This window comes from Pteropus medius, unplaced genomic scaffold (genome assembly GCF_902729225.1).
Source record: "Pteropus medius unplaced genomic scaffold, Ma_sr-lr_union100, whole genome shotgun sequence".
In the NCBI taxonomy this organism is placed as follows: domain Eukaryota; kingdom Metazoa; phylum Chordata; class Mammalia; order Chiroptera; family Pteropodidae; genus Pteropus; species Pteropus medius.
This window is the reverse complement of record NW_024345601.1, coordinates 2253354-2276003: the sequence shown is the minus strand read 5'-3', so window position 1 is coordinate 2276003 and position 22650 is coordinate 2253354. Positions and strand designations below refer to the sequence as shown.

The 22650-nt window shown below is 38.4% G+C and overlaps 1 protein-coding gene across 4 annotated transcripts in view; it reads right to left on the bottom strand.

Annotated features, from left to right (window-relative positions):
• RALGAPA2 (Ral GTPase activating protein catalytic subunit alpha 2) overlaps positions 1–22650 on the bottom strand; it is a 291465-nt gene that overhangs the window by 249547 nt on the left and 19268 nt on the right. For all 4 annotated transcript variants that reach the window (XM_039874353.1, XM_039874357.1, XM_039874355.1 and 1 more), the window contains exons 2-3: positions 16054–16164; positions 12463–12515 (exon numbers count right to left, since the gene is read on the bottom strand). In XM_039874353.1, the coding sequence (XP_039730287.1) occupies positions 12463–12515; positions 16054–16164 (164 nt within the window). The remainder of the gene's footprint in view (positions 1–12462; positions 12516–16053; positions 16165–22650) is intronic.

Sequence of the window (22650 nt, the reverse complement as noted above, 5' to 3'; positions counted from 1 at the left end):
TTCAGTCTTTAAGACCAAACTCAAACATCACATCTTGAGAAGGGCCCTCTTCAACTGTACCTCTTACCATATCCCTCGCCAGCATACTTCTCCAGGTAAATGGGCACAGAGCCCACTCCACCATTAGATGCTGGATTCCTTGGGAGAAGGGACCCTCAGTTAACCATCATGTATCTCTAACACCAGGAATAGTGCCTGGCACGTAATGTTTCCTAATAAGCACTGCACATATAAATAGAGGAATAAGCGAAAATGAAAAAAAAAAAAGGAAAACAAACAGAATTCTAATTTTAGTTCATGTGTATAGGCAGACACAAGGAAATGCCCAAGATTAAGGAAGGTACCCATACTCTAATATGGTAGAAACACAGAATCTGGAGAGTGGACACTTGATAAAGATAAATGAGAATAGAACTGTGCTTTCAAACATTACAGCAAATCTTAATGCTTGACTACATCATCACTCAAAAGGCAATACTTTCCTTGGCTAACGAGAAAATGAATAAAAGTATTTCAAAAGAGAGACAAAATATAAGGCAAAGACATCTAAAGGAAATATGGAATGTAGTAGTAAAAAGAAAAGAGCATTAATTTCTCCCTCCAGTATTTTAGAAATCAACCAATATTAAAACATCAAAAAAAAAATCTTATTAAGCAATGAAAACTTACAAAGGGTAAAGGATCCCTCTACAACCAACACACAAGAATTACTCCTTAAAGCACAGATGAAACTGCAATGAGGCATGGGGTGGGGGTGGCCCCCTCGCATGAAAGCAGAACACACTTTGAATAAGAAGCAAAGGAAGAAATCATCCTAAGAAGAAATGGAAATTCATCCTTCAGAAATAGATTTGCTAAAAAAAATAGGGTAATTTTTTAGAATTTCTGATTCATGTTCCACTGAATCTATCTTAAAATCTAGGAAAATAAAGAAAGTGGATACACAAATAAGTAACAGTTTGGAAATCAGAAAATATACATGAAAATGAAATACATGGAAAGCATGAATCTAGAGTGTCTACTGCAAAGTCCCCGACCATAACTCTGTGCTGGGACACTGGGCATCACATGGCCTCCCTAGAACTAAACAAGTTGAACAGAGAAAAATATCTATATGTAGCACATTTTAAGTTGCAAATTCAATACAAAATTCAATATAAAATTTAAAATCCTACATAAATCTAAAAAGAAAAAGTAAATTATCTACGAAGGAACAAAAATCAGGGCTGACCTCAGTCTTTCTTTCTGAAATATAAGCTCCAGAAAACAGTATGGTCAATGGCTCACTGTAGGCAAGCCAAGAAGAACAGGCACCAAAATATAGACATATACGGAGAACAAAGGTCCCAAAGTAGATCAGGTGCCTATGTAAGAATCCAGTATATAATAAAGCTAGAATAAACTATGCCTATTTGAAAAGCAAACAAAATTCAGAGTTTCGAGGGAAAAAATTATGATTTGAAAATTATATAACCAGCTATATATGTTTGCAGTTAAAAGATATTCTAGAGTTTGAAATATATCAGCCACATACCTCTTTTCCTCAACATACTAAGTGATTCATGTTCCAGCAAAAAAAGAGATTGATTAATCCAAAAACAAGGGTGCAGGGATATAAACACTGTGACAGTGAGCTATATTTATATAATTGGAATTAGTATGGTTATAAGAATAGAGTAAATTTTCAAAATAACATAAGAGAAGTAACATTCTAAAAAACATTATAATAAAACAATCTGGATATAAAATGCTTAAAAGAGCTGGGAAGCGAGAAATACAAAAGATATATGGAGTTAAAATAAAAGTATGGGGCTATCATCAAAACTGCTTTATTCTTGACATGGAAAAGTAGAAGAAAAAGGTTCAAATCGTATTTTGTTAATTTAAAGATAATCATTAGAATGATAGAAAATAGAAAGTATATCTTCTAAGTCACAAAGCATATTCCATAATGTGAAAGTCAGTGACCTCTCTCCCAAAGAACAAAAGTAGAAGAACAAAAATGTTAGTTGTCACACAAAGAGTAATAAATACAAATAGGATAAATTCCTGTATAAGACCAAGTCAATCAGAAATGGCTTTTGAACACAGAAAGATTAACAATAAAATACAGAAAATGACATATCACGTACACATGGGCACAGACACACAACAAAGTATCAATATCAGCTGAAAAGGCTTTAAGGGGGAAACAGGGAATCATTAATACATTAAAAATGTAATTCACAACTTAGCTATAATATTCATGAACCTTTATGCAACCAATAACATAGCATGAAAATAAAACAAATACAAAAACTGAAGGGAAAATATATTTATAATGGGAGCCGTACAGTACAATATAGCAGATTTAAATATAGTAAAACTGATTGAAAAGGTATATGTGGAGAGAGAAAATATTATTTCACATATTCTAACATTAATAAAACATTTACTACAAGTTATTGTTCTAAGCCATGCAAATAAAACTCTCAAAGTAGGAATAGCACAGGTCACAAGCACACTAAACACACTAGAAGTCACCACTGAGAGTTTAAACTAAAAAATTCTCAACTACTTGGAGGATTTTAAAACACTCTTCTGAGCAATACTCGTTAGAAAAAAAAACACCACCACCACAATCATAGACTAAAAATTATCAACAATGTGAATTCTGTGTGTAACAAAAACTGGCCAAAGCTGAAACAAAAGGCAAATCTGTAGACTTTAATTTTCTCAAATACTAGAATGAAATAAATAAAACTAAATTTTAAATTTAGAAAATTTAATAAAGGTGATTATAAGGAAGAAATAAATAAAAATAGAACCAAAGCATTTTCATATCAATGAAATCATCTTCAAATCATCTCCAAATTACTAAGCTATAGATAGGAATTTGAACGCATATAATTAAAACAAATATCCACTGATTCATTAATAAATATTCTTATTGAGTATATAATATTTTATATACTCAATAAGATATTTCTTATCTCCTTTTGTGCCAGGTACCAGGTGAGGATCAGAGATAGAAAGATATAGGACACTGTTCCTGCTCTTAAAGCTACAGCCCTAAGGGGAAAAGGTAAGAACAGCAGCAATGTCAGTAAATGCACAAGGAGGTGAGTACAGACAAGGGATACTTTCGAAGGGAGACCACCCCTGAACTGCATCCTGAAAGATACACAGGAGTGAGCCCAGCAGAGAAGGGCATTTTAGGCAGACTAAGCAGCATCAGAAAAAGGAAAAAGAAAAGAAAAGGAAAAAAGCCCTGCTTCTTTGTCTGAGGACCTTCAAAAAGTTGCCAGAGCAGGTAGAAGTAAGACACAGGTGACAAGGGATGGAGGAAGAGGCAGAGACCAAATCAGGAAGAGTTCTGAAAGCCTTACTGGGGAGTTCAATCTGTTCAAAAGGCCATGAATCAGAATTACCTTACACAGAGAACATTACAAGTGGGTGAGGGAGACAGAAGGTGCAGAAGATCACAGACCAAAAGAATAGTTAGTGGATATTCCAGTAGAGGAAAAACTGAAGCTCTGATAGGATAGAACGTAGAAGAAGGTATCCAAGAGCACATGTATGAGATGTAGAGAACCTTGAAGTGGAGAAAAATACTATCAAAATTGAGGAAAATAAATAGACAGACACAGATAGGAAATTGTTTTTACTAGGTACTAAAAATGCAATATTCAAAAATTTGGAAGCGTAGGTACTTTAGAGATTGTAAGAGGTTATATTTTCACTTTGCTCAAGATCATACAGAGGTCTAATCTCTTTTTAAAGAAAATCAACTTGCACTAGACTCTTTACCTTTAATTAGAGAACATCCAGAGACCTTCAGAAATCTCAAATTGATAGCATATAATTCTACCCACAGTATATTGTTTTGCCCTGAATAAAAAAAATGCGAAAACAGATTCAAGAGGAGTCTTCTTTTCACACAAGGATCTTCCATGGGTGATCTCAGTCACAACCAATTTGCCATGCTCTTCTTCATTTCATGCAAGCTTCTATTTTCTGGCTAAAAACTCATTTTTCAAATCTCTTAAATTTTGGTACTAGTACAAGTTGACTGTTTCTTCTGTGCCATTTTTCACAAAATGAAAAAAAAAAAATCACTTCCAGAGAGTTTCCAGGTAAGCGATGAGGGGAGAAATCACAAAACCTCAGTGAGATGCTAGGACATGGTTCCCACCATTCCAGAATCTCAGAGGATTTAAATGCTTGCCTAAGCACCATAAGGAAGTATCTCAGACTTGCAATCATCTCAGGACTGGCCACTCTGCCAAGTTTATTCAGTGAAAGCCTAAGGTCAGCAAGAGCAGCTGATGATGGACTTCAGGTTTCCATCCAGACTCTTCTCTTCCAATTTGTCCAGTGTCACAACAAGTATATCAAACACCAGGTGTCACTCTGTAACAGCCACCACGCTACACATCCAAACGAGCTATTAAAATTCACAACACAACAAATATTTGTACAACTCTCTCCTAAATTTACTTTTTTAAAGGAAAAAAAAAAGGAACCAACTCATCCAAATTGTGTTAACACATTAATTCCAATCAATTTTAAAGGAAAATATCCTTTACATACCTTTCTGCTATTCTAACAACAAACAACATGCTCAGATTATAGTGTGAATTTTCCATAAATTTAGCCCTGATGCAGTGTCCACCATCTGCCCTTAAAGGGTTCTTGGAAGCATTTGCTAGTGTTGCCTTCCAGAGAACCTGCTCCTGACAGTGGAGTGGCACAGTACATGAAAGGAGCCAGCATTCCAGGAAGTTCAGGACACCTGGGTTGCAACAGATAATCACTAGAATGTAATTTCAGACTTTCACAAACATCTTGTCTCCAGTTTCCCTTCCCCAAAGGTGGACTGAGTAATTCAGTATGTCCTGTTGGGGCAATCCCAAGTTTATCACCTATAAGTCTTGAGGCATAAGGAAAACAGTAGTCTTGAACATTGAATTATTAACATGTTATAATAAGATAATCAAAATTTAACCGGAATGCATTCAAAGACTCTCCAGAAAGGACTAAATGTTTATATTTTGTTTCTATCTTCCCTGAGATAACCTACCATTACAGGCAACATGAGACCAGCAAGAAAGGACACAACTGGCACAGCCCTCTACTGTGATCCCTGCAGAGGGGGGTCTCAAGGAATATTGTGGAGCACTATGCCATAGAAATAATGCTATCATCTAGAGTTGTTCCCAACCAAGGGCTCAATATTAATAAAGACAAGTATGACCAATGTGATAAAGAGTACCAGAACAATTATACACCTCTATTATCATTTAGAATATGCCTAACATTAAAATAGGTCCCCAATATCATAAAGGTGACCTGATATTCTGGTCATGATAAACAGTGGCATTGATTTGCCTGCTGATTGGAGTTCAGGATAGTTTGGGGAGGGGAGATGGGTGTCTCGTTTTTTTTCTTTTTTTTTAATGTTTTCCAGGAAATTTGAACTGACACTGGCCTTTCTTCAGTTGCTATGCGTCATTTAGAATTATAGTAGTGACTTAGTAGCGTCATTCAAACCTAGAACCATTCTTTCGAAAGAAGAAAAGATCCATTGAAGTACCCAAATATTTGCACTCAATAAGAACTTAAATTCCAAGGATTTAAGGAGAATCTGTTTTTCTTGTTCATTTTATTTGTTCCCGTCCCTCCTCTACTCTATAACAGTAAAGTGGTCCTTAAGGGAAAAAGAAATAAAAATCAATAACTGCATGAGAGGTTTGTGGAAGGAAGTCTTTCACTTCGATGTGGAGAGGAGGGAGCTGCATTTAAGTGTCTTTGCACACTGAACAGCCTAAAATAAATAATGACAAATAAAACAAAGGAAAGCAGGAGCTGAAGAAACCAGTTAATTGTAAAAATATAATCTGCTGTCTTGCTATTTATTATTTTCTCATAATAAAAGGCATAAGCCTTTGCATAAAGAAAAAGGATTGACTTAATCCTGTAGGATACCTGCCCTGAGTGAGATGACTGATCTATGATTCAGTCTATGATTTGCACTGAACCTCTGCAGGTGATTCTAATTTTTCATTTTCAAAGAGTTATAAAAGATATATACAGTTCTACCAAAAGGAGGAGGAGGAAGCAGGGGGAGGAAGAGGTATAGGGGAAGAAACGGAAACAAGCATTGAAGAATTGTTTTTAATACTACTATATTCATAATTCTAATTTTTCTTCAGGCAATTCTTCATTATTAATACCTGAAGTAGGATGGTACGATTACATACGAAAAGTTATAAATTAATGCATTAGTTTGGGAAATAAAATCAATATGCAAATTACTAGATGGCATATACAAAGCAATTGTATAGAATGAAAACCAGCCATTCAGTTTACCTTTTGCACAACTCCAGGCACTGCACTAGATCCAGTTGTGCTATTATTACCAAGAAAGCTATTAAAAGCCCTTTCCCCCTATTTTGAGAAAAAGAATTAGAGGCTAAATCCACTATATACATAAGCTCACTTGGAACAATGAAGAACAAGAGACTCAGTGTTGAATTTTTTTAAAGTAAAACAGAGATTCCACGCCAGCCCTGGATTTACCGCAGGTCAATTATGACTCTCAGACATAACTATATTCAGCAAGACTCCACACACAAGTCCTGCCTCTAATCCAGTATTACCTCCACACTGCAGGGAGGGAAAGGAGATGGTATATAGGAGGCCTACAGTAAATTTCAGACAACTGTCATCTTCAATAGTAAAGGAAAAACAAAACTAGTGATGACAGTATTATGCTCCTTCCTCTGTCTGCCCTTGAAAATACCCACATATCCTCTGCACTCTCTGGGCAGCTCGTTTGCTGCTGTTTGCCTCATATGTCCATGCTTCTCCAACCCGAATCTCCCCCATCAAAGAAGGGGTAAGGGAGAAACAGCATGCATTGTACTGAAATAACACCAAAGGTATTTTCTTTATCTTGGGGGTGGGAGGTGGAGGGAAGGTAGAAGTTCTGATGGGGAAACGAAGTACTACGTAATTTGACTGGCCATTATTTAAAATATCATTTTCACCTTAAACATGCAAAGCGTAAAATAAAATTGTGTGTAGCTTTTCAATTTTGTGTTTACAGAAGGCCACTTTGAAGCCATGCTCCCCCACCTATAGAGGTAAATGCTTATTCCTCTCAGCCAAGAGCACTTTAGTAACAATGCCTGAGAATCCCAAGGAAACCATTTCTTTAAAACCATAAACTTTAAGTCCTCTGCCCAGAGGACAGAGATGTGCAACATGCTGAGGATTAACCAAGTGTATAATGAAGAGGAGTAAGTCTTCAAATGAGATAACAAGGCTCTGCTGAAAGACTACAGAGCTTCTCTGTCTAATGGGTAGCCACTAGCAACACAAATTTAAATTTAAACTACTTAAAATTTAAGTCACTCAGTCACACTAGTGACAGTTCAAGCACTAAATAGCCCAAATGGCTAGTGGTAACCTAATTCAAGAGCACAGACATATAATATTCCCATCATCACAGAAAGTCCTATTGAACAGAGCTGCTCTAGAGAACAAAGTAACTGAGATGTTTAGCTACGCAAAGGCTAATCAGAGTTAAATCAATTTTATATTTAAAATTAAATGAAAGCATAAAACTAAATTTCATGCTAAAAATGACTTCTCTCACGAACTTGTTTTGAAGACTTTAAACACAGCTACATTTGTATGTAGTACCATAAGTTGGTAGAGCTGAAAGAGACCCCAGAGCTCATCTAGTCCCTTCCCTCACTTTATAGACATGAATGTCAAGGTAAAATACCTTAAGACCACACAGCTTGTTAGTGTCAAAACCTGATCTAATAAACCTAGCCAGACTTTTGCTACCTTTTTCCTATCTCTTTTACTCAGAGAGTTTTAGGTAAGAAAAGAAAATGTTTTTAACACAAAAATACCAAACACCCACATGAGAGATAAGTTGAGACTTTAAGAGGCTTTTTAACCCAAGAATAAATATTAACAGGTACAAATCACTGTGGAAGATACAAAAGATTATAAATCAAGGTTGCTGGCCTCAGGAACTTTAGTCTCATTAGGAAGCTAAGACATAACCACATTAAGAGAAAACTAAGAATATCCAGCTGTATCAAATGGTAACAAGTGGGAGCATATTATATGAATTTATAGAGAAGAATGGGCAGCTCTAGCTGGAGTTGCCAGAAGAAATTAGTGGGTCTGAATAGAGCATGAAAAAATAGGCCAGATGAGAAAGAGAGCAAAGGGCAGTCCCTGAAGAAAGAATTGCATAAACCAGGAGACAGAAGTAAAACTACGCAAAAAAGAGGTAAAGGGGCAATAAGCAAAGCGGTATGTGTGTGGCAGAGCACTTCCACAGAGCAAAACCAACGAAATGTGAAACAAAGCCACACTGGAACACCCAAGGGGACCCTGTGTGTTAGACCAGCTTGGGCCACACTTTACAGATTATAAAGAACGTGTTTTCTAAGACAGAAAAAAACTGGGCTTATTTAATTTGAAGGGATAATTTGGATAAATTTTAAAATTAGGGTTCTAATTTAGAAATCAAATGTCCTGTGTACTTGTGATTTCTAACTTTGTGATATTTGAAAAACAGATAAATGAGTAGCATTCTGAGGTCAGATCATATGTTGGTTTTGAAATTAAATTTGTTCTGTCAATGTATAGTAAATTTTAATTGGAGTGTGGGAGAGTAAAGAAATGCCTTGCTATCACATTCTAGACGCTTTCTTCACCACATATAAAGAACTCCAAATTATTCCATTCCTCTACTAAAGAAGGATGGCATATAACATGGCAGCTTGACACATCTCTGTGATAACTGTATTTTCTCATTTTCTATATTCTTGATGCTTTTACATTCTGGGGCCTTGCTGACCTGGATGAGATTGCCTCTCCCACGGTTAGCTAATTCCTAGAGATAGTACTGCTCCATGCCTTTGATATTCCAACCAATTCCAAATCCACACCCCCCAAACACCTCATTTTATGGGGTCTCACACTCTGGGACACTATTCCCCTGCCCAAATCACCAGGGGACAACTAGGTACCATCCCTACAACCTAGATGCCACCAAAATTATTCAAACTATCCCAACTACCTTGCCTTGCCCATTCCTTCCCAAAAAAAACCACAATAAAGACTCTTACCATCAGTTTTCTCTCTTTGCCTACTCATTTTACCTTGGTGCTTCTCTGTATAGCTCTATGTGATACATCATGCCTCCTGTTTCTAAGAGACTGTGAATAAAATAAAACTTCTTTCTTCATGCCAATTATTTTCATATCTCCACGTCTTACCATATCTGATTAAAACAAATCCCAGATACCATTAAAATAACCTCACAACTGTGGAGTCGAAAGGGTTCTCGAAGTCAAGTGAATTATTCACCTTATATTGCTATACCAATTTTCCTTTTCCCCTATGCAGGTAGCCCCGTCAAGGGCCAACACCAAGTGAAACTTCTGAAAAGGGTCATTCAGAATTCTCTGTGACTCAGAAGATCATTATTGGAGGTCTAACATAAGTCCACTCTTACCAGTGGCCTCTTCAGTTTACTATGAAATTTAATATATGCTCCATGAGAGCAGGAGATTCAGTTTTGCCCACTGCCATATCTCCAGCACCTAGTATGCCTGACATATAGCAGGTATCCAATAAATGTGTATAATAAACGAATGAATTGTACAAGAATAGGTGCATCCTGGAATAGATGGCCTGTGGAACACAGCTTAAGAAGCAGGAGAATATCAAGACTCATAAGTAGCAGGTAGTATGGCACTGAGTTAAGGAAATGGGTTCTAGAGTCAGACCGGAGGTTAAATCTCTACCTATCATTTGATAGATGTGCAATCTTAAACATGTCATCTAACATGACAAAGTTTCCATTCTTCCATCAATAAAAACTGGGAAGACAAAATCTCCTTCACAAGGAAAGAATTAAACAGAATGGCACATGAAAACATTTACATTCCGGTCAAGATGCAATATAAATTCATTTTATGGGGTCGCACCTGCCCATCTGAAACATATAGCAATGACAAATGAAATATGTTTTCAAAAGAAGAGTAAAATTAAAGTCATAACCTCAATAAAAAAATGTGACAAACATCTCCATGAACCAGCAACAATAGAAACTCTAAGTGGTATACAGATTTGAAGCCACAAGCAAAGGTGGCTGGAGGTCAACTTCCAAGGGCTACAAGTACTCCCACTGGAGATAAAGGCAATGGAAAAGTCTCCTCGCTGCCTGAAACTGCAACTTGGACTGGGCCGGTGGCCTTGATTGCACACCACTTGCTTTATCAGAGCACCGTAATGTCTCTAGTAGCTTACTACATCTAAAAACTACTGTTTCCTTTTTCAAAGTTTTCCTTCCAGATTGCCCCTGACTTACAAAGGCAGACAGCAGGTCTCATTACATACTCTTCTTTCATGCCTTCGTAACTCTCTTATCCCTATGCTTTCTTCCAATCCATTTCTTATTTATCAACTATCTTTATACAGATTCCTTTTTGTGATTTAACATGTCTTAAGAAAGTCTTTCCCAATTATATACATCTTGGTAAGTGCTGACCTCCAAATCCTCATAAACCATCTATCTCTTTATATGGCACTAACTTGTAGAAAGCAGCAATGAAGTTCCTTAATTCTCATATGAATAATACAAATTACAACCTACCTTCTAAAACCAGAGAGAGCGAATATAAGTCATAACGAAAGTAATGCAAGTTCATTATTCATTCATATTTACTATGCAACGTGAGAGTTTTATGAAGACTTGAGTAATATATATTTGTCCTATTATATAGGCAACTAATCCTCTGTAGAGGTAATGTATAAGTAATAACACCCTCCTCTCGTCTAGAATTTCTGGACATGAGGATATGGTATTGAAACCTCCTCTGTGGGAGGTACAGGACGACAGATCCTGATGGGCTTTCCTGTTGCAGGACAACTAGACCTGAGATCAGTGACAGCAAGTACAATTCTCAAAACATTTCTGGACTCTGAAGGACATAGGAAAACTAATAAGGGACTTAAAAAGGGTAAGAGAGAAAGTAAGAGGGAAGAAAAGTGAGCAGCTGGTCTGTATGCAATAAGCTCAAGAAAAACTGCAGGGTGCCAGACAGCAGTTCCACAGTAGTATCCACAGATGTCTATACCCTACAGACCCCAGTTCCCACCTCACGGTTAGTTTGAGAAACTGAACCTGAGATTCCATGAATAAACCAGGACACTCAAATTAAGCCCTAGTGATCCCAATCAAGAGCATTCCCAGACTCCTGGCAAAAGTAAAGACAAAACCCTCTAGGAAAAAAAACAGGATTAAAACAGATTTTAATTTGTTTACCTATATTTCATTAAATCTGATCTCATAATCATACCACAAAACAGGCAAGAAAAGAAGCCATTATGAAAGACAGCAGAAATAACCAAAAAAGTAATATAAATGGAGTCACTTTATAACGGAGTCACAGATGCCATCCTAGAGAAACTCCCTTGCGCATCTTAAAACTCTGCACAGACTTCATTCACAGGAGAGTTACTACAGGAAACACAATAACCACCATAAAATATGCACTGAATGAATGTTTGTTACTCTGGGAGAGGAGTATAGCCCTCATTGGAGAGAAAGGGAAACCAAAGTTACTAAGCATCAGCCATGAGGTAAGTCCTGGACAGGAGAAGGTTTCCATATCTGTTTTATTCTGGGTTTAAAAACCCAGAAAGCCCAAGACAGCCTTCCTCTCCTGGCCTCCCACTACAATTAGATCTTCAACAAATACACATTAGGCCCTTCCTTTACAGTCATAAAGTTGATCTCACATCAACTTAAGCACACTTCTCTTCAATCCCTAAATAATTTCTCGGTAACCAACAATTAACTTTCAGAACCTATGATTTGTTTCTGGTATAGCTCTCAAGGTATCAGTAATCTGGCCACTTGTCTAGTACAGCTGGACAAGAAAGACTTTAAGCTTACTAGAGCAAAAAACACACCCAAACGGTGTTCCACCTTTAAAGAGAATATATGATCAATACACATGGACACACAGACACACACGAAGATGGCAACCTCACTAGTAGTCAAAAATATGTGTTAAAAACAGTTTTTACATGTCAGTTTGCATATATGAAAAAGACAAGTCATCTCCAGTGTTGGTTAGAGAAATTTACATAAATCTTACATATAAGTTTACATGATCTTTTTGAAGAGCAATTTGGCAACATCGGTATTTAAAATGTGCATATATTTCTATCTAATAATTTCATATCTAGGTAGTCGCACAGAAAAAATTCTGTGTTTGTAAAAAAAAAATCACAAGAACATAGCAGCATTGTTTGTAAAAGTAGAAGGGAAGAAATACATGTCCATCATTTTTATGTGTTTGCAAGTGAAATTAAAGATCTACAATACCATATTTTCAACAAGAATCTTAAAAGCCAAATGAATTAACAAAAACTTACTTCAAAAATAAAGAGGATAGAGTCCAGCTCCTCCCTTTGTGACTTGTTATTCCCTGCAATATATTTTAAAAATCAGTTATCATGACAATACGTAAATTTTAGGATATTAAAAAAATTATGTTAAAAGATATCTTAACATTTAAGCCTCAACATACATTTATTTATTCAAATAATATCAGAAAGTAGTGTGGAGCCCTTGTTAGGAATGCAGGTGGACTACTAAGCCAAACCACCTGGGTCCACATCTAGCAGAGTTGCTCCCTGCTAGCTATTTAAACACATCTCCCATGTTTTCCAAGTTGTTATCAACCCATGACAGGTAATTTATTTGTTTCTCAATTAGTTACTTATAAGGTCAAATTATGATAAAATGCACAGTAATTAAACACAAAGAGTTCTAACTTTGTGATATGAAGAGGCATAGAGCAGTAATAACTATAAAAAGTCATACATCTCTTTAAGTAATTGCACACTGTCCTTTTGATAATAACGATAGTAAAAACTATAACATCTACAACAGCAGTTACCATTTATTGTCCAGTCTATATATCAAGCGCTGTGCTGTTTGGTATATATTATCTAACTTAGGAATCAGAAAACTTTTTCTGTAAAGGGCCAGACAGTAAATATTTTAGGATTTTCGGGCTTCTCTTACAATCACTCAACTCTGGGGTTATAGTGCAAAAGCAGCCATAGGTAATACACAAATGAATGGGTATGGCTGTGTGCAATGAATCTCAATTTATAAAAACAAGCAGCAAGCTATAAGTTGTGGACCCCCAATCTAAATGAATCTCTACAGGTCTATGAAGTAGATATCATTCATTCATTGAACAAATACTAAAGAATGTCTCTATGTCAAGGATTATTCCAGGACCTGAGGAGACAGCAGTGAACAAAACGCAACAAGCCCTGTCCTAAGGAAGCTTGCATTTTGGCAAAAAGAGGCATTCAATAAATGAATAAGTGAGAAAACCAAAAGGAAAGGGAGATGGGGAATGACAAAAAGAGTGGTATGCAATTTTGACTAGTGAAATCAAGGGAACACCTTGCTGATAAGGTGCACCTGAGCAAAGAAGTAAAAGAGGTAAGCCACACTGAAATTTGGGGGTAAGGAAACAATTTGGGGAAAATAATTTCCAGGCAGAGAAACTGGACAGTGCAAAGTCCTATGGCTGAGCAGGTTTGGCATGGTCAGAAAGGAAGGCAATTGCAAGAAGGTCCTTATGTCTGGAGCAAAACGGGAGAGTTGTAGCAGGTGAGGTTAGAGAACAGGTGGGGTAAAGGAAGGCAGGTAGATAGTGTCTGAAGCTATTATGACATCAGGAATGGGAAGTCATTTGATGGTTTGGAGCACTGAGAGTCATGATTTGACTCACATTTTTAAAGCACCACTCCAGCTGCTCTTTTGAAGAGAGTTTAGTAGGAGTTAAAGAGGGAGGGGAGAGCACAATAATCCAGGTGAGGATAATGGGAGGTTCAGCATTACTAGTACAGGCAATGAGAAGAGGCCAACGATTCTAGATCTATTTTGAAGGTAGAGCCAATAACTCGGGATCTTGCCTGAATACTGGAAGGCTGAAGTTATCACAAGATGAGTTCATGATTCTTAGTAAACACTTCCTTTATTCTTTTGTTTTGGTTCACTTTCTTCCCTGAACTCCAACAAAAACACAGATTGTACTAAAAGCAAAAAACTTCAAAATCTCACCGTTGGTACTAGTTTTTTATGATTCTTTGCAGTAGGCTGTAAAAATGGAGAGAGCTTTTCTCTCTCCTATCAAGAGATGTCTATTTCTCCGTGACCTTGAATCTGAGATGCCATGTGACTTGCTGTGACCAATGTGACATTAGCAAATTGGAGGCAAGCATAAGTTTAAAAACGCACTTCCTAAGCTTGGAACCCTAAGGCCACTATCTGAAAGAGCCCAAGTTAGTGTGAAGAGGGGCCACATGGAGGAGAACTAAGGCACCCTGCTAAATAGCTTGCCAACCACAAGACATGTGAATGAGGCCATCGGCCAATAGCTGCCAGAAGAGGCATAAGCTAGCCTATACCAGAAAAACTGCCCAACAGATCTGGAAAATCATAGCTAAATGACTGCCTGTTGTTTTAAGGCATCCATTTTGGGGATGATTTGTCATGTAGCACAAACTAAATGATACAGTCTTAAACAGCTACATTTTTCTAAAAGAAAAGACAGAGGAAGCAAAAGGGGGAAGAGGGAGGGCAGGAGTACCCTTTAAAAACAAGGTCTTTAGGTCGAAGGGGTTTTTTTTTAAAGATATGGGTTTTTTTTTTCTTTGCTATTTTAGCTACACATAATATCACATTTTTCTCCTCCACACACCTATGGGAAAAAAAAATGAAGTAGAGCAAAGCTAAAAAACAAGATAATAATCAAATCATTTCATAATTGGAATACCTACCAATTTGATAAAAAAAAAAATTAAGTTCAAGGTTTTTAATCAACTTATAAGTCACAGGGGGAAAATCCAGCAATTCATTAAAAAACAAAACAAAACACTTGTTGGCATCCTGGCCACATGTCTTTATATGACTTGATGCCCTACTAGATAGAGCCTGGAGCATTCTGTAAGACTGAGCCAGATGCTCTATGTCAGAGACTACCACAGCGCCTCACTCCGAATTCCTTCCCCTCCATACTTGACATTTGCCTCAGGTTTTAAGAAGAGAGCAGAGCATCTATACATTCCTCTCCATGTCTTCTTCTTTATACTTGACCCTGTCTCAACCCACTTCCCCCATTACCTTGCACTTTGAGTTATCTCCCTTTCCTCAGCCTACAAACAAGCAAATGCACCCTTTAAAATCTTACCATGACCAAGCTACCCCTTGAGATACAATCCTGTCTCCAACATCACACTTTTGAAAGGGTATTCCCATGTGTAGCCCTCATGGTCTTACACCCAGTTACTTCATTTCTGTCTGGCTTCCAATCCCACTACTCAGAACTCTTCTTTCACTCGTCAGTGACAGCCTCCTAATGCACTATCATTTCCTAGTCCTGCTGCTCCTGACTTTTTTGCATCATCAGGCATCGCTGATCTTTCATTCCTTGAAATTATTCTCTGGGTTTCTGTGACAAAACACGTTCTTGGCACCCTCCCCTCTGCTACTACTCCTTTATCTTTCCTCTTTGCCCAGTAAAGGAAGGAATTATCCCAAATCCATAACTATCACTCTTTCTCTACATATACTTTCTTCCTTGGCGACAGCATGATTGCACCTCTCTCCTCCAAGTTCCAGTCCCTATATTTTCACTGCCCAGCCGGAATCTACACCTGGGTGTCCCACAGGTACTTCATGGATATGAGGAAAAGAAATACAAGAGGGAGAAGTCAAAGATGCCTCCAGGATGTTGAGTCTAGTGTCTAGTTCATAAGCTGCCATTACAGCAGTGGGAACCCTGGACGGGAGCCAGATTTGGGAGATAAGAGGATGAGTGCAGCTTTGGGCAGTCTTGAGTTTGAGGTGCATGAAAACCTCTTGAACAGTTTAAAAAACAAAACAAAACAAAAATAAACTTAAAAGAAATATCAAAAGAAAATTTTTGTAGAAATGCTTACCTTTTAATTTCAAACTATTTTCCAGTGCTATAAAATTTTCATAGAAGATGAAATATATCTGAGAATAGTTGGTCTCAAAAAACTGCTTAAGTTCACTTGCATCCACATTATCTGAAAAGAAAAAGTTTCCATTTATGACAATAACTTTATACAATTATCAGAATTCACAACCAAACTTTTAAGAAATGAAACAAAGTAAAAACTAGCTTTATCCCCCTTGTAAGACAAAACAAAACAAACAACAACAAAAAAGTATTTTCGTCCATTTATTCTCCACTGAGAACTCTGAATGGGCTTGGGCACACCACCCCCAAACACACACACACACACACACACACACACACACACACACACACACTCTCTCTCTCTCTCTCTCTCTCTCTCTCTCTCTCTCTCTCTCACACATGCAGATTCCTGAAGGAGACTGAAATCAAATCAAGGAGATCAGAGCCAGAGGGGCTTGTACAGAGGGGCACAGCACTATAAAACCAGCTAGATGGTCAGCACTATGTGAGGGTCTGGGGAGGGCCAAGATGACTTCCTGTTAGGGGATGCAGAAGTAGAAGTTAATGGAGAAGGTGGCTTTCGACATAGGCCATAAGAGGGATGGGTTTGTACGTCTGGAAAACAATTCTGCTGGTGGAGTTATGGCCCAGTCTCTCCCAGCTCCCTGCTGACTTAAAACCAGCTCTAGAGAACTACAGGGTGCTCTCTACCATACCCACCCACTTCCAACTGGACCTGTGGTCACTGCCTTCCCTCCAGCTTCTAGTGACCTGTCCCATTCCTGTTTGGACATGGTGAGGCCCTCCATGTGTTCCTACAGTTGCCTTGAGCAGTGTTTCTCCCTGTTGCACCAGCTATATAGGGAAATTAGCTCAGCAACAACTCCACCTGGGGCCGAGCCAGCAGCACAGCCATTTCTTACAGGGGCTCAATCATCCCTCACAACTCTGGTCAGAGTAATTATCCACTGTCAACATACTTTTGTATGTTTCCTTTATCAAACAACATTGTTTGTGCCCTCTACAACAGGGTCCTGACCAAGGTGTTGGCTCTTTGGAAGAATACAATAGCAACCTTAAGAAAATGAAAAGCAGCTTCCTTAAAATTATATAAGGATTACTAAAAAAAAAAAAAAATGTGTTGTTATTTAATCTATAACAGTGACATCAATTGCTTTTGGGGTCCCAAAACTGTCAATATATGCGAACACACCCATTACTATGTTTAAATTCTATAAAGTTAACACTAATGCTAGTCAATCTAAAGAGTTGTTTTTCTCTCAGGACTATATAGAGTCTTTCATGCAAAAATCTGCCCTGGTTCTTTGAAATAATGCACATAAGGTGTTTTTAAAGTTATATGAGCTCCAATTTCATATTCTATTTCCTGCCCCAAAAGAAAAGTGAGTACAGAGCAATGAAATTTCCTAGTAACTAACAAATTAACCTATGTGGAAGCAGTTAACAATGAAACTAGTATTATTTACCCACATATTATCATTCTTATGAGTATAAAATCTTGCCAAGGCATCCTTGAGTGCCTTCCGTAGAATGTGCCAGTTCCAATAAAGGTTTTGTTTGTTTTCACTCCAATATAAGTTGCTAACTCATCTACCACTAACTATTCTTGCTAAAGCATGCATGTAGCCTGTTCCTACTCACCACTCATTGGTCAGCTGAAACATACCAGCCCACCCCAAGACTAGATCAGTGGCTCTGCTATGTGGCCCATAGCCCTCTTCTTCCCCTATCCTAAAACATGTTATTGTTTATTTAATTCCTGATGGAATTCCTGATTTAATTCTGATGGAATGATCTGTCTTCTCTTTTAGAGATACTCCCTACCCTCATAGAACTCCCAGTCTATCTCATACATCACTATGTCCCCCTGCATGTAGCACAGCATTTAGTTCAATATTTTCTTGATAATGATAATGACCACAACTTGTAAACCATTAGATCATAGGCCTACAAAAATCAAAAAAAAAAAAAAAAAAAGCCTAACCCTCCTTCAAATCCTTGAGTCTATCAAGAGAGAAATTTTATTCCTCTACTAAGGACTCCCAATTTCTGTCTGTAGCCCTGACACACCCACCACAATCCCCTACCCCTCAAGCTCTACTCTCCCAGCCTTTGCCAGCTGGATTTCTCCATATGAGGTCTAAAAGCCTTCTCTAATTAAACATGTCCTAAGGAAAGTACTGTTTTCCCCACTCAAATGCTGATCTCCCCACCCAGCTGCTCAAGCCATAATCTAGACATCATCCTGAGTTCTTCTTAGTCTTTCACAGCCCATCTCCTGTGTGTCAGTTTCATCGCAAATATGTTCCAGCCTTGGGCCGCTTCTTGCCCTCCACAGCCCTGCCTGGCATATATCACCATGAATCCTCGCCCAGGCTGCAACCATGTCCACTGCCTGGGCTCCCTACTTCTAGTCTTCACCTCTGTAGTCTCCGCACTGCAGTCAACAGGAAAATTTCATAATGTAAATCAAATCAGATAATTCCTTTACTCAAAACCTTCCAATGGCCTCTAGTAGTACTTAAAATAAAATCCAAACTCCTTACCATGGCCTATAAAGCCCTGCATGATTTCCTCCATTCAATGCCAATTTTATTTCATATCACTCTCTCTTTCGCACCCTACACTCTAGTCACTGTGACTTTTTTCCATTCTCCAAACTTTCCAAACGTGTTCCCCACTTGGGCACCTCTAGTATGTTGCCCCCATCCCTGATCTTCATATAGCTCATTCCTTTACATCCTTCAGAACTTAGATCACACAAACTGACAAAGCGTCCTCATATGTCACTCTTCACATTTCATCCTATCACCCTGCCTTCTTCCTCATAGACTCTGCAATGGATCGACTACTGACTGCTCACCAGCTGGGCTTCACAGGATGCAAGCAAACAATTTCCCTGGCATCAAGGATGTGGTTGCACTGATCCAGCAAGATGGCACAGAAAGGTTACTAGACAACCAATGACTCCCCCATCTCCTTTGGGCCTCCCTCCTCTCTGAGGGAGATACAGAAACATCACCTGAACAAAGAGGGTCCTGGTCAAGGTTGAGGAGCCCTCATACAGACTGAGATGCTTTCATGAAGCCAAAAGTCCAGGTAACAGCCACCTTCTTCCTCAGCCGTTCACTATCTTTCTTGTGAATGAGGCATGGATGGTGCTGGGCTTAAAAATACTAACCAATTAGATCCCTTCGAGGTAACCCAATACACACTGAAACTAAGAGCATAATATCTGTAATGTAACTCAGTTTATTTACATGTGTGAGAACTCCTTATTAGTCTGGGCATCCTATTCATGTGAATCCCGCCTACAGCACTTAAGATTAGTTTAAATTATCTCATTTACTCATTTACTTCTTTGTTGTTTGGCATCCCACCAGAATAGAAGCTGCATAAGGACAGGAATCTCATCTGTTTTGTTCACTACTATATTCCCAGCCCCAGGAACAGAGCTTGGTACTCAACACATATTTGTTAAATGTATAAACAAAAACTAAATATCAAATATTTTATATCTCTAATTAAAAATTCAGGATGATTCTTTGATTTGTCTTATTTTTAAAAACTCATCAGATGAATATTTATAAAGTAAGTATAAATCATGAAGAAGGCAGCCACAGGCACTGGAATTTGGCCTCCTGCAATAGGGAATATAAGTATCGAAGGGCTGCTTTTATAATAACACTAACTTCAAGAAGTATAGAGATATAGTAGGAAAATTTTGTTCAGGAGAAAAAACAAAAACAAAACACTATAACTAGAAACTTCCTTTAGACAGACATTCCTCGCCCATTCATTCAAAGATTACTGAATCCTTAACCCATACTAACTAGCCCTGAGCCAAGTAGGAGATTTAAAGAGAATAAGACACAGGGCTCTCAAGGGTTCACAGGTAAACAAACAAGTAACAGAAAAGGCACCACGACTGAAGCTTATGCAGGGCATCAAAGCACAGAGTGGACAAGGCCACTTGAGGAAGTTGGGAATATTAATAATGCTATACATTTGTGCTTTAAAAACACTTTTATGAATTTATTTTATTTGACCCTCATCACAACTCTGTGAAGTAGATGGGGCAGGTGTAAACAAGATAAAGAAACCTCAGGTTCAGGATCTTATGTGAGCTGTCCAAGGTTACAAAGCTAGTCAGGATGTGGGCAAAACTCCTGTCCAGGTCTTCCAACTCAAACCTGAGCTATACAAAGGCCTCAGTGATAAGTGGGAATAAATCGGACTAGAAATCAGGTCAAGAATATAAAGAAATTAGTCATCACCTTGGGGATGTAAGTGCAGCAGAGCCAGACTGGAAAAAGAGCAGGAAGCCAAGAAGACAGGAAACAAACAAGAGAGAAGAGAGTGGCACTGAAGATGGCAACGGCCAATTTCCCCAAGAAGGATCTTATGGTCATCTCTTCACAGCCTTGTGGGGGCCAGTAAGGAAGAAGGAGGGAAGACAAGTCTTGAACTGAGGCAGGAAAGTTAGCCTAGGGACGTTCTCCCCTCCCTTCAAGGATGCTCCTCTGGAATTTTTCCTTAAACCCTTCCTCAGCCCTCTACCTGTTTTGACTCCAAACCTGAGATTCCAGCAGTGAGAAACAAGCCAAAGTCAGGAGACAGGATAGATAACCTTGGGTTGCCCCCTTCCCCTCCATGTGGTGTGAAACAAGCCAAGACCCAGAGGCAGATGGATAGCCTTGGGACATCCTCCTCCCCTTCAGGATAGGCTCTGGAGTCTTTCCTATGTCCTCATCTTTTGTTCAGTTTTGGCTTATCTAATATCATTATAATACTACCTGTATTGCAAGTACCTCATCTCCACCTTCCTTACTCCCCCCACCCCCACCCAAGAAAATAAAGCCTGTAATCCAGACAGTTTGAGGCAACTCTCAGAGTTTGCGGGCACTTTTCTCTTAAGTGTGTACTTATGCTTTAATAAAGCTTGCACTTTTCTTGCGCTATTTGTTGTGTTCTCAAATTCTTTCTCGTGGCACAAGAACCTGGTCACTAGAGCTCTGGATTGGGGTCCCATTTTGGACTTCTGCCCTGTCAAGGTCTCTGGCATCAGAACTATGGAGCCCAGATTGTGAAGTGCCTCTGAGGTGATAATTTTCAGTTCATCTGGCACACACACTAGCACACTGCCATATTATAATCACAAAACTCAGGGGAGTATATTCATACTAACCAGAGAAGTAACAGTAGATAGCTTTATAGAGCTAGGGGTCATTCCCGAAGTTTTAAAGAAATCCCCTTTAATTTCTCATTCTCCTTCACCACCAACCAATAGCCAATAAACTGTTTCTATTATTTTCCCATAATATCTCGAAAAAAAAAATCTATATTCCACACCAAAAGCTCCCACCCTTTTGTTCAGCTAAACCTCTTGTTGACATTGCTCCACACACAGCTGAAAGGCAACAGCAAACTATTGCTCAGGGCAAAATCTTTGGAGAAGACTTCCTATGTTCAAGTCCAGAACCTACAGGATTTGAGACAAGTTATTTAAATACCCTATCTGTCCCTCAATTTCCTCATCTAAGAAATGCGGCTAATAGTGGTTCATGCATCATAGGACTGTGGTGATGATAAAATGAGCATATGCCAAGTGTGTCAGTCAGCATTATGTAAATGCTAGTTGTTTTACAATTACCTAGCTCTTGACCTAGGCCATCTCACTAGGTGCAAATAGGTAACCCACTAGGTAACCCAGTTTCACCTATCTGTGAAGCCAGAAAACTCAATGACTCATGAAACACACTTAATGAGATGATCCCTTATTAAATGGCCCTTAACCCCAATACAGCAGAAAGCACTATCAATAAACATACCTATGAAACCATTGGGATTATCCCTTCACATATAATCCTTTTCAGTAGCAATTCTACTCCTTTTTAGCTGGGAGGATCATAATAAAGCCTCACAAAAACCTGTTCAGCAGATTGCTGGAAGTACCTAAGGAAGGGAAAATGTCCTTATCCTGCTGGAGAGCCCCAGTGGACTCCATCAAGAGAAAGAGCTCAGTTCGGCTCCTCCCATTAGGGAATGACCCCCTAATCCTCCCATTCCCTCCACTCCCCCACCCCAGAGTGAGAGCCATCCCAGCCATAACTACCCATCTGTGTGAAGATGAAGACAGTGTCATTTGCTTTTTTACTCAAATTTCCTAAAGGCACTTGAAGGCAGGTGATAGGGAAACTGGATAAGTGAAAAATTCAAGGTGAACTTGACAACCTAATAAAACATCATTTAGAAAACTGATAATAAGAGAAATAAACTAGTCAGACACAAGACAGAAAACGGTGACAAGGATGAATGTCATTAGTAATGCACTGTTACTTAACGGCTAATATGATTCTGGTGATTTCACCTTTTTACAATGGCCCAGTTCCCTGACCTCTTTCCATCTCATGGTAGTTTGTAAAAACATCACAAATTATTCCTTCTCTTCATCTACCACACTGATTTGGGGCTGAATCGCCTGACTTGTTTTAGCCAACTGGTCATCAGAAATATGGAGAGTCTCAGGTAGTCTCTGGTCCAAGGGAAATGAGGAAACATATAGAGTGGA